The 12,320-nt window shown below is 44.7% G+C and overlaps 1 protein-coding gene across 2 annotated transcripts in view; it reads right to left on the bottom strand.

Moving 5' to 3' along the window:
• PLB1 (phospholipase B1) overlaps positions 1-12,320 on the bottom strand; it is a 147,567-nt gene that overhangs the window by 62,511 nt on the left and 72,736 nt on the right. For both annotated transcript variants that reach the window (XM_032172592.2, XM_032172591.2), the window contains exons 21-23: positions 7,867-7,975; positions 3,024-3,075; positions 1,472-1,552 (exon numbers count right to left, since the gene is read on the bottom strand). In XM_032172592.2, coding sequence (XP_032028483.1) covers positions 1,472-1,552; positions 3,024-3,075; positions 7,867-7,975 — 242 coding nt within the window. The remainder of the gene's footprint in view (positions 1-1,471; positions 1,553-3,023; positions 3,076-7,866; positions 7,976-12,320) is intronic.

Raw genomic sequence — 12,320 nt, 5'->3', positions numbered from 1 at the left:
TCCTCATCTCGATATTTGCGGTTTTAAAGCTTTCTCAGCAGTGGAACTCTTTCTCTGATTGAAATCTAACCAAAAGCCCTGCTGTATGGAACATATCAAAGCTGTGTCACTTAACATGAGCAGGGGAGGGGCCCAGGGTCCCACCTCCCCACAGGCCACCAGCAGCTCCAAGGCTCCCCTCTGGGCCCTTCAGATCACAGCTTGAAAACACCTGGCTCCTGGTGATTTTGATGCCAGGAAAGTGGGTTGTGAGGGGCCTGGGGCCGGGGCGTCCCTCCAGGTAGGTGCTCACAGGCCACAGCAAGACCACTACTTCCTAAACCTCACTCTGCTGGTCCCCTTTCTGCCTGACAAACCTCCTCATCTTCAAGCCTGAGCTGGAAAGTCTCCTGCTCTGTGTAAATCTCTCCAACAACCCCCTTCCCCACACACCAGGGTCCCACAGCAGCTTTTCTTTTTTTTTCTTTTTTTTTTGAGATGGAGTCTTGCTTTGTCACCCAGGCTGGAGTGCAGTGGCGTGATCTCAGCTCACTGCAACCTCCACCTCCTGGGTTCAAGCAATTCTTCCATCTCAGCCTCCCAAGTAGCTGGGATTACAGGCACCCGCATCATGTCTGGCTAATTTTTGTAGAGATGGGGTTTCACCATGTTCGCCAGGCTGGTCTTGAACTCCTGACCTCAGTTGATCTGCGTGCCTTGGCCTCCCAAAGTGCTGGGATTACAGGTGTGAGCCACCGCACCTGGCCAACTTTGCTTTTAGACCTCCCTTCTGTGTGCATCCCTACAACCACATCCTGATGTCTGCACTGTGCTGTGATGAATTGCCTGTGTCTCTCTCCACTGGCAGTGCAAGTTCCTGAGGACGGGGCCTGTGCTTCCTTCACCACTGCTTTGCTCCTAGTACATTTCTGGCATAGGCATGGGTGGGAGACTAGTGGGTATGCCCTGTCAGGCTTCTATCAGCTCAGAGGCTGAGGTTCCAGGAGGACATGCAGCATCCATGGAGCAGCAGCCCTGATCTTGGGTTTCCCACCAGCCCAGAATGACTTGGCTCTGAAGCTTGTCCAAATGCCTGCAGGAAATCCACCTTCCCATACAAGTGACAGCACAAAGGTGGAAAGGGCAAGCCTGCTGGAGACTGGGGAAGGGAGCTCACCTGTGACTCTCTGTGAACATAGGAAAGATTTTTCTAGTCATTGGGTATTATCTTGCTTTCTAGAATGATATGATCAAGCTCCCTTGATAGGAAACTTAATCAGGATCAATCTTATAACCAATCCTGCTTGCCCAGCTGAATGGCTCCCTGGAGGTGAATGCCTTCTCAGTCTCAGGGTTCATCCCAGGCTGGATCCAAGACAAACCACGAGCCTGAGTCCCAACTTAGCTGTACTGCTCCCAGGCAGAGCAAGTGACCGGGCTGTGAAAATCCTTCTCTGGGGGTGAGTCTTGAGTAACAGGCCTGGAGACCTACCGGATCATTGCAGAAATCACAGAGGTCATTGCCACCTATAAACAGGGTTATTATCTTCCAGTCTTCCTGAAAGTGTATCCTCTGAAATTAATAAGAAACACACAAGTAAGCACCTTGTCCCAGAGTCAAGTCAAGGAAAACACAAAATGCTTGACACTAGAAAAGATGGGTCCTCACACACTAGAGTGTCTCATGGACTTTTGAATTTTCTGTTCCTTGGTTTTGGGGTCCTGAGATCATGAGTGCTCAATGGTTCATTTATTTTAGGTGGAATCACTGAACTTCCATGTGACTCTGTCCACACACAAAAGCACACACGTCACAGTTTCCACATCTCCTGGTGGGAGTGGATACAAATGCACTCTGAGCTCTGTTCCTCCATCTCCAGCATAGCAAGGAAGTGGGGAAGGGATAAGGAAGCTGGTCTTGGCCATGGGAAAGGAACGTTTGTTCCAGAATCTTCGAGAAATCCTGAATTCTAATTGTGCCTTAAGGGAGAAAGGACCATCTTTCATTAAGAGAGAGCTCTCCAAATTTGGAATACTCACACTGGTGACTAGTTCTGCCCATGAACTAGTCAAGCCAGAGAGGCTGAGTAGGGTAAGGTGGCAGCTCTAAGCGCAAGCTCTGAAAAGATTTTGCCACCTCTGGGATCTGTCTCCTCCAAGGAGGACCTGGAGAAGTATTCAAAGTCACAGGGCTGTGTGGAGAGGGTGCAGCCATACACATTCCATAAACTATGGCCCCAGGGCAGACACGGCCCTGCAAGCCTCTTATATTGTCCCAAGACTACATAGCTTTGCTTCCCTGATCTACACTTCCAAAAGAGGGTGGAAGGAGGAAGGTGAGAACAAGATCCAGGAAAGTTTGACATTAAGGGTAGAAATACCCTGAGAACCTCCCAATAATAGACTTTGGTGTACATTAAATTATATATAACATAACTCATCCTAATCTTCCTTTTTATTTTACCCACCTAGAAACTCCTGCAAAAAGCCTCTGAATTGAGACCGCGCTTTCATTTGAGGGAGAGCCTCATATTCATCTTTCAGAACCCGGCTCAAACATCTCCTCTACTTTTATTTTTTGGTACTACTCTTTGCAGACCAGGGCTCTCCCACGGGCCATGTGCCCAGCATAACAGCCAAAATCTCCTTTTCAAGCCTTCCCTGACCGTCCTAAGCAGAGGCACCGGTCCCTTCTGCACCCCACCCTGTCTTATACAGAGCCCTTTCGATGAAGCACGTGGCAACTGTTTTATAATTTGATTCTTCACAGTGGTCTCCCTTTCCAAACTCCCTGAGGACAGGACTGTGTTGTATTCTTTTGTGTATCTCCAGCCCCAGCCTGATGCCTGACTCACAGTAGACGTTTAATTTCAACAGCCGACTGACTAAACAAATAGGAATCCCCCTTCCAGAGGAGCAGGGTTTTAGGCTTCAGATGTGTCTGCTAGAAACCCAAGCCGGGCTCCCAACCACCCCTCAATCCACAGCTGATCTTCTCTGTGTCCAGGGATTTTTCCTGCCTACTTCCCATCCCAGGGACCCACCGTGTCGTTCTTCATCAGGTCCACCAGCCTCCTGGCCTGGACAGGTAAATCCCTGCGGAAACATATCAGAGGAAGTGCTGTGAGGAGTGGGGACTGGCAGGGGCCCTTAGCAGAGAGAACAGCAATCAAATGTGTGGTGGAGGAAGGCCCAGGGTGGGCCTCCTGCAGGAAAATGGACTGAAGGCCGTGTCACAGAGCTTCTTCCCCATTCAGGCTCCACTGCGGGGGTGTGGGGTGGTGACTGTGCTTGGGAAGGCCAGAGCACTGCATGTAGGAGGGAGTGACTCTCAGTGTGACTATTTTCCTTTTTTTTTTTTTTTCCCTCGAGATGGAGTCTTTCTCTGTCACCCAGGCTGGAGTGCAGTGGCACGATCTCAGCTTACTGCAACTTCTGCCTCCTGGGTTCAAGCAGTTCTCTTGATTCAGCCTCCCAAGTAGCTGAGATTATAGCTGTGTGTCACCACACCCAGCTAATTTTTGTATTTTTAGTAGAGATGGGGTTTCACTATGTTGGCCAGGCTGGTCTCAAACTCCTGACCTCACGATCCATCTGCCTTGGCCTCCCAAAGTGCTGGGATTACAGGCGTGAGCCACCGCGCCCGGCCAGTGTGACTATTTTCTGATTGGCGTATTTGATGGTGTACTTTTCTTTTCCTTCCAAGCCAGGCTTGTTCAGGGCAAACGGAAGGTCTGCCGGTGAGTATTTCACATCATGCACATGTCATGGCACCTCTCATTTTGGCAGGTGCCATGGCCTAAGCCCTCCTACCCTTAAGATGACGCAGTCTAGTCAGATGCACCTGAGTTGGACACTTAGGTGCCTCTTGCTAACTGTGTGACAGTGACTTAAATTCTCAGTTCAAAAAGATTACAAAATGGAGACAAGCTCACTGATCTTGGAAGGTCATTGGGAGCAGTAGATGGGAGCCACTGCTGGTGCCAGACAGCCAGGGTTTGAATCCTGGTTCCACAAATGACCAGCTCTGAGACCTTGGCCAACTACTTGATCCTGCAAACCCTCAGTTTTTCCCTTTGGGAAATGAGGATGGTAACATACCTTCTTCATAGAGTTGTTGGGGAAATTAAATGAGGTGCCAGGTAAAGAACTTACAACAGTGCTTGGCACGTAGTATGCAACCACTGAATTATTTCTGCCATCATTACCACCATCATCATTGACAAAGTCCCTGGCACAGGGCTTAGCAGCAAACATTAGTGGTCATCCTCTTCCCCTCTTATCTATTAGCCTTACTGGCCTGATGTGAGTCATAGTACACTAGGTATTCGATTACCTGGATGGGAACTTCAGGTAAGTCATTTAACTTTTTGAGCCTTGATTTCCTCACCTGTAAATCTGAAGTTATCAGAGCAGCTGCTGTGTCGATGGAACAGAGTTTGAGGATGATTACTCAACTACTCTGAAACTCTTTTTTTTTTTTTTTGAGACTGAGTCTCGTGCTATCACCCACGTTGTAGTGCAATGGCGTGATCTCAGTTCACTGCAACCTCCACCTCCCAGGTTCAAGCGATTCTCGTGTCTCAGACTCCCAAATAAGTGGAATTACAGGCACCTGCCACCACACCTGGCTAATTTTTGTATTTTTAGTAGAGACAGGATTTCACCATGTTGGCCAGACTGATCTCGAACTCCTGACCTCAAGTAATCCACCCACCTCGGCCTCCCAAAGTGCTGGGATTACAGACGTGAGCCACTGTGCCTGGCTGAAGCTCAATTTTATCATTGGTAAACCATGGGAGTCTGACGTTTTGCTCTGTTCATCTCATGCTTATTGTGCAGACTACAGGGATGATAAATGTGAGGGTGCCTTGTAAATGGTGCACTGCTGTATCTGCATGACAGCTATTGTCAGACCTGGAATAAAGCCTGCAGGGCACAAGGCCAGACTATGTGGTCAAGTCGATGCATTTGTTCAGGCCATGTGGCCTCTTTGTACTATAGCTTCTTTGACTGTAACACAGGAATAATAACCCCCAACTTTTCCCTGCATGAAAGAGCCCCAAGGCCTCCGGCGATGCAAGGACAGAAACCCAGGGCCATATGAATCACACTCATTTCGGTTACTTTTATGCTCCTGACTCTAAGGTTTCATTCTTGGATGCCTCCCTGACCTAATCATGCTTACAACTGTCTTTCCTCTTATACTACCAGCCCACATATGCTTGGAAAAAGCAAGATTATGGTACTATTAAAGCAGTAAACCTGCAGCCTTTTAATCCTATCCCCATCAAAAGGAAAAGAAAGCCTCAGAATTCATCACAAAACCTATTGGGCCTGCTGGGCACAGTGGCTCACACCTGTAATCCCAGCACTTTGGGAGGCCGAGGTGTGCAGATCATGAGGTCAGGAGATCGAGACCATCCTGGCTAACACAGTGAAACCCTGTCTCTACTAAAAATACAAAATAATGCACTCATAGTCCCAGCTACTCAGGAGGGGGAGGCAGGAGAATCGCTTGAACCTGGGAGGTGGAGGTTGCAGGGAGCCGAGATCGTGCCACTGCACTCCAGCCTGGGCAACAGAGTGAGACTCTGTCTCAAACAAACAGACAAAACCTATTGGGGTATGTGTTAGCCATTACTTTGGATACTCTGTCACCTTTCCCATTGGGTGATGAATAAGAAAGACACTTAGGTGGCTCATGGTCTCAGGATGGTGCTGAGAGCTGGAAGCATGTCAGGAAATCTAGGAACCAAACCACATGAGTCCTAGGAACCACATGGTAGTGTGATGTTTGTGATTAAAAATAGGATCTAAAAAATCTAAATAATCCCATCAAAAAGTGCGCAAAGGACATGAATGCTCCATTCTCAAAAGATATACAACCAGCCAACAAACATTAAAAAATGCTCAACATAACCAAGTGTCAGGGAAATGCAAATTAAAACAATGAGATACCACTTTACTCCTGCAAGAATGGCCATAATTAAAAGGTCAAAAAATAATAGATGTTGGCCTGGATATGGTGAAAGGGAACACTTTTACACTGCTGGTGGGAATGTAAACTAGTACAACCACCATGGAAAACAGTGTGGAGATTCCTTAAAGACTGAAAGTAGAACCACCATTCGATCCAGCCATCCCACTTCTGGGTGTCTACCCAAAGGAAAATAAGTCATTACATGAAAAAGACACATGCACATGCATGTTTATTGCAGCACAATTTGCAATTGCAAAGATATGGAACGAACCTAAGCGCTCATCAACCAACAAGTGGATAAAAAAAAGTGGTATATACACACCATGGAATACTACTCAGCCATAAAAAAGGAATGAAATAATGTCATTTGCAGCAACTTGGATGGAGCTGGAAGTCATTATTCTAAGTGAAGTAACTCAGGAATGGAAAACCACATATCATATGTTCTCACTTATAAGTGGGAGAGCAAAACTATGAGGACGCAAAGGCATAAGAATGATATAATGGGCCAGGCATGGTGGCTCACGCCTGTAATCCCAGCACTTTGGGAGGCCTAGGCGGGCAGATCACTTGAGGTCAGGAGTTCAAGACCAGCCTGGCCAACATGGTGAAACCCTGTCTCTACCGAAAAATACAAAAAAAAAAAAAAAAAAAAAATTAGCTGGGAATGGTGATGTGTGCCTGTGATCCCAGCTACTTGGGAGGCTGAGGTGGGAGAATCCCTTGAACCTGGGAGGTGGAGGTTGCAGTGAGCTGAGATCACGCTACTGTACTCCAGCCTGGGCAACAGAGCAAGACCCTGTCTCAAAAAAAAAAAAAAAAAAAAGAATGATATAATGGACTTTGGGGACTCAGAGAGGAAGGGTGGGGGGGTGGTGAGGGATTAAACATTACATATTGAGTACAGTGTACACTGCTCAGGTGACAGGTACACCAAAATCTCAGAAATCACCACTAAACAACTTACTCATGTAACCAAAAACTACCTGTACCCTAAAAAGTATTGAAATAAAAATTAAAAATCAATACAAATATTATAAGAAAGAAAGGATCGTCCAATTTACTTTTCCTTGATTAGGTATGGCATTCACTCGCTCTCTGACCAGGCAGCAAACCTCAGGCAGCACTCAAGGCCCTGGAATCTTGGAGTGCAGTGGAGGGATGGGACCTAGGAAAGCTGACCTGCCCACTCTGGAGGACCAGCCTGGCCATGCCCAGGGACCATGAGAGTGATGGCTGTGCTCAGTGATGTTTCCCCCAAGGTGGGCCTGCCACCTTGCTGCATTACTGCCAGGATCACCATTTTGACCAACGTGTGTCATGTGTACACTATTTACAGCTCACCAGAACTTTCAGATCCAATATGGCATTTGAGCTTCATGACCACCCTGTGGGAGAGGTTCCTAACCAGCCCCACCTGTTAGAGTCTGAGGCTTAGAGAGGCCAGAGAGGAAACCGGGCTTGCACTCAGGGCCTCCCCTCCCAGGGCTGGTGCTCTTCCCAGGACACTGGAAGGATGCAGAGTTTAGAGCCCGAAAGGCACAGCTGAGGAAGGGAGGGAGAGCAGGACTCTGAAACAGCAGTGACATAGCAGTGACAACTGGGACGCAGAGTGAGCCTGCTTATAACCTATGTCTTAAGTGAGATTTACAGACAGGCAAAGTAATCTGCTCAGAGCATACGCCTGGCATCAGAGTCCATTGTGACTAGTTTCTGGGGGTGGGTGTTAGGGTAGGCTCACAGATTTCTGTGACACCTCCAAGAGAGCTCCGTCGGCTTTGGCCCTCAAACCCTTTCCCCTGACAAAGCCCTTCAACTTTCAGCCATAAACCCAGTTTAGGCCAAGCCCACCCCTGGTCCCCAGAGGACCTGTGCTGTTCACCGCCCCGGTCACCCCTGCTCACTCAGCTCGGCCTCCTGCCACAGCCTGGTTTAAGAAGGCATTAGAACTGGTTTCTTTCCCAGTGCCAACAGAGAAGCCCTTCAGGGAAGGGTTGAATTCCCGGAGGATGTCTGCAAATACAAGGAAAAGACATGCTTAGTGACTACCGCAAAGCAATCTTCAAATTCCTTTGATAAGCACCAGTGGGTGTTAGGGAGCAGAGTCCCCACTCCACAGCCCCTACTCTTACCCCAACCTTCACTCAGCATGGGAAGAAAATGTTCAGCAGGCTGGTGCTTAACGACAGCGCAGCACATGACAGATGTTTCATCAATTATTGAAGAAATGTGAGTCTGAGTTACAGGCTTTTCTCATGTATTTTTCTTTTTTTCTAAATATATACTAGCTTTATTGAGATATAATTCACTTACCATAAAATTTACCAATTGAAAGCATACAGTTCAATAACTTTTAGCATATTCACACAGTTGTACAATCATCACCATGTAATCAACTTTAGAACATTTTCATCACCCCAGAAAGAAACCCAGTACCCACTAGCAGTCACTCCCCATTCTCTGCAATCTCATGGCAATCATGAATCTACTCTGTCTCTGTAGTCTTGCTTATTCAGGCCATTTCATATGAATGAAATCATATACCCCAACATACCTTTTGTGACTGGCCTCTTTCCTTTAGCGTACGGTTTTCAACATTCACCCATGTTGTAGCATGCAACTGTACTGCATTCATTTTTATTGTTGAATAATATTCCATTGGATGGATATACCACATTTTATTCATCCATTCTTCAGTTGATGGGGCTTTGGAGTTATTTCCACATTTTGGGTATTATGAAAAATGCTGCTATGAACATTTGTGTACAAGTTTTTGTGTGGATTTCTCTTGGATATATATCTAAGAGTGGAAAAGGTTAAACTCTCTTTAACCCTAACCTTAACCCTGTTTAACCTTTTGAGGAACTGCCAGGACTTTTCCCAAAGCAGCTGCACCATTTTTACATTCCCACCAGCAGTTTACTAGGGCTTCAATTTTTCCACATCCTTGTCAACACTTATTGTCTTCCTATTATAACCACGCTAGTGGATGTGAATTGTTATCTCATGGTGGTTTTGATTTGCACTGATGGCTACTGATGTTGAACATATTTTCAAGTGCTTACTAGCCATTTGCATATCTTCTGTGGAAAAATGTCTATTCAGATCCTTTACCCAATTTTAACTGGGTTATCTTTTTATTATTGAGTTCTAAGAGTTCTTTATAATTTCTAGATACAAGTTTCTTATTAGATATAGGATTGGCAAGTGTTTTCTTCCACTCTTTGGGTTGTCTTTACTTTCTTTGATATACGATATGATATCCTTTGAAGTGCAAAATATCGATTTTTTTTTCTTTTGTCACTTGTGCTTTTAGTGGCATATCTAAGAAGACTTTGTTTAGCTCAAGATCATAAAGATTTGCTCCTATATTTTCTTCCTAGTGTTAGTTTTAGCTCTTATATTTAGATCTATGATTCATTTTGAGTGAATTTTTTTATAAAGTGTGAGAGAGGAGTTCAACCTCATCTTTCTGTGTGTAACTATCTAGTTGTCTCAGCACAGTTTATCGAAAGACTATTCTTTTCCCCATTGGTTTTGGCATCCTTGCTGAAAATGAGTTAACCATGAATATGAGAGTTTAATTTCTGACTCTCAACCTTAGTCCATTGTTCAATATGTCTATCCTTATGCTAGTACCACATGTCTTGATTACTATAGATTTATAGTAAGTTTTGAAACTGGTAAGTATGAATCCTCTGAATTTGTTATTTTCTAGATTTCTTAGGATATTCTGGGTCCCTTGAATTTCCACATGAATTTTAGGGTCAGCTTGCAAATTTCTGCAAAGGAGCTAGCTGGAATTTTGATAGGGATCACATTGAATCCGTAGATTGATTTGGGGAGTATTATCAAGAATATTAAATCTTCTAATCCATCAATGTCAGACGATTTTCTGCTTATTTAGGTCTTTAATTTCTTTCAGCAATGTTTTGTGATCTTAAGAGTAAAAGAGATGCTCTTTTTTGGTTAAATTTGGTTAAATTTATTCCTTTTATTATTTTCAATGCTATTGTAAATGGAATTTCATTTTCATATTAATTGCTAGTATAAAGAATTAGAATTGCTTTTTGTATATTGATTTGTACCTTGCAATCACTGAACTCATTTATTAGCTCTAATAATTTTTAGTGGACTTCTTGGGATAGTCTCTATATAATATCACGTCATCTTTAAATAGAAGTGGTTTTATTTCTTTATTTCCAATCTTGGTATTTGTTCTTTCATTTTCTTGCCTAACTGCCATGGGCAGTGTGATGTTGAATAAAAGTGGCAAGAGCATGCATCCTTGTCTTACTCCTGATATCAGAGAGAGGGGGCAGCATTCCGTCTGTCACCACTACCTATGATGTCAGCTGTGGGCTCCTAAAAGATACCCTTTATCAGAATGAGGAATTTTCCTGCTATCCCTAATTTGTTCAGTGTTTTTTTACTTTATTTATTTAGAGACAGTCTTACTCTGACACCCAGGCGGGAGTGAAGTGGTGCAATATCAGCTCACTGCAACCTCTGCCTCCCAGGCTCAAGCTATTCTTACGCCTCAGCCTCCCAAGTAGCTGGGATTACAGGCACCCGCCACCACACCCAGCTAATTTTTGTGTTTTTAGTGGAGACAGGGTTTCACCATGTTGGCCAGGCTCGTCTCTAACTCCTGACCTCAAGTGATCCACCTACCTAGGCCTCCCAAAGTGCTGATAGTACAGGCGTGAGCCACTGCGCCCAGCCTTTTTTGAGTGTTTCTATCATGAAGTGGTGTTAGATTTTTGTTAAATGCTTTTTCTGATCCATTGAGATGATCATGATGTGTGGTTTTGGTCTTTTATCCTATTGACATAGAATATTACATTAATTGATTTTGAGGTTGAAAACTAACCTTGTATTCCTAGGCTAATTCCACTTAGTCATGAGGTATACTTTTTTTTTTTATATTGCTGGATTTTGTTTGCTAGTATTTTGTGTAGGATTTCTGGGTCTACATTCATAATACTTACTGGTCATACTTTTCTTCCCTTGTGATGTCTTTGTCTTATTTTGCTATCAGGGTAAAACTCATAGAATGAGTTGTGAAGCATTCCTTCCTCTTCTGTTTTTGGGAGGAGTTTGTGAAGAACTGGTAATTGATACTAATGTTTGATAGAATTCACCAGCGAAGTCAGAGACAGTCTGGGCTTTTTTTGATGGGAAGTTTTAAAATTATTAATTCAGTCTCTTTGCTTGTTATAAATCTATTCAGATTTTCTTTTTTTTTTTTTTTTTTTTTTTTGAGATGAAGTCTCGCCGTGTCACCCAGGCTGGAGTGCAGTGGCATGATCTCTGCTCACTGCAAGCTCTGCCTCCAGGGTTCATGCCATTCTCCTGCCTCAGCCTCCCTGAGTAGCCGGGACTACAGGCGCCCGCCACCACGCCTGGCTAAGTTTTTATATTTTTGGTAGAGATGGGGTTTCACCATGTTAGCCAGGATGGTCTCGATCTCCTGACCTCATGATCCTCCTGCCTCGGCCTCCCAAAGTGCTGGGATTACAGGCATGAGCCACCACGCCCGGCCTCAGATTTTCCACTTTTTATGGAGTCAATTTCAGTAGTTTGGTGCCTTTCTAGGAATTTGTCCATTTCATCCAAGTTATCTGATTTATTGGCATACAATTTGTTCATGGTATTCTCTCATAATCCTTTTTATTTCTGTAAGGTTGGTAGTATCTCCTCCTTCATTTTTGATTTTCATTCCCCCTCCCTTTTGCCAGTCTAAAGTTTTGTCAGTTTTGTTGAACTTTGCAATCTCATGCATTCTAATTGCCTTTACTAATATGGATCCACACTTTTCACTTTTTCATCTTTCCAACTTGGCTAAGCCCTCCTCAGAGCAGGGTCTATATATACCCCAGGGCCTCATATAATGCTCAATACATGATTATGGACTGAATTAGAAATAAAACAAAGTTCAGACAAGCTTGGAGATTTGTTCAAAGACATGTAGCTGCTGAGAATGGCTGGTCTCTCAGCTCCAACACAAGGGCACTTGCCCCCGCTGTCTCACAATCTGCTAGGATGTGAGAAAGAAACTGGCCAGGTAGCAGCCAGGACTTTAGGGCCCCATTGAGCAGAGTGCTTGCTAGAATCCAGCACTGCTGCAGGTTTACTCAGCACAGACGGACTGGACTCTTTCCTTGAGGTTTGGGGACATTACACTAATAAATGGAAATTGCTCCGATTTCTATTCAAGAGAAGAAAGGACTGTGAAATCACCTGAGCGATTTGAAAGTGGAATGGTTTGTCCTAGGAGGTGGTAGGTTCCCTAGGAGGTAGAAGGAACTCAGCACAGCCTACCCAGCTGCTTAGCAAGGATGTCATAGCGAGGAAC

The sequence above is a fragment of the Hylobates moloch genome, unplaced genomic scaffold, assembly GCF_009828535.3.
Source record: "Hylobates moloch isolate HMO894 unplaced genomic scaffold, HMol_V3 SCAFFOLD_13, whole genome shotgun sequence".
Classification (NCBI taxonomy): Eukaryota; Metazoa; Chordata; class Mammalia; order Primates; family Hylobatidae; genus Hylobates; species Hylobates moloch.
This window is presented reverse-complemented; position numbering and strand designations above follow the sequence as displayed.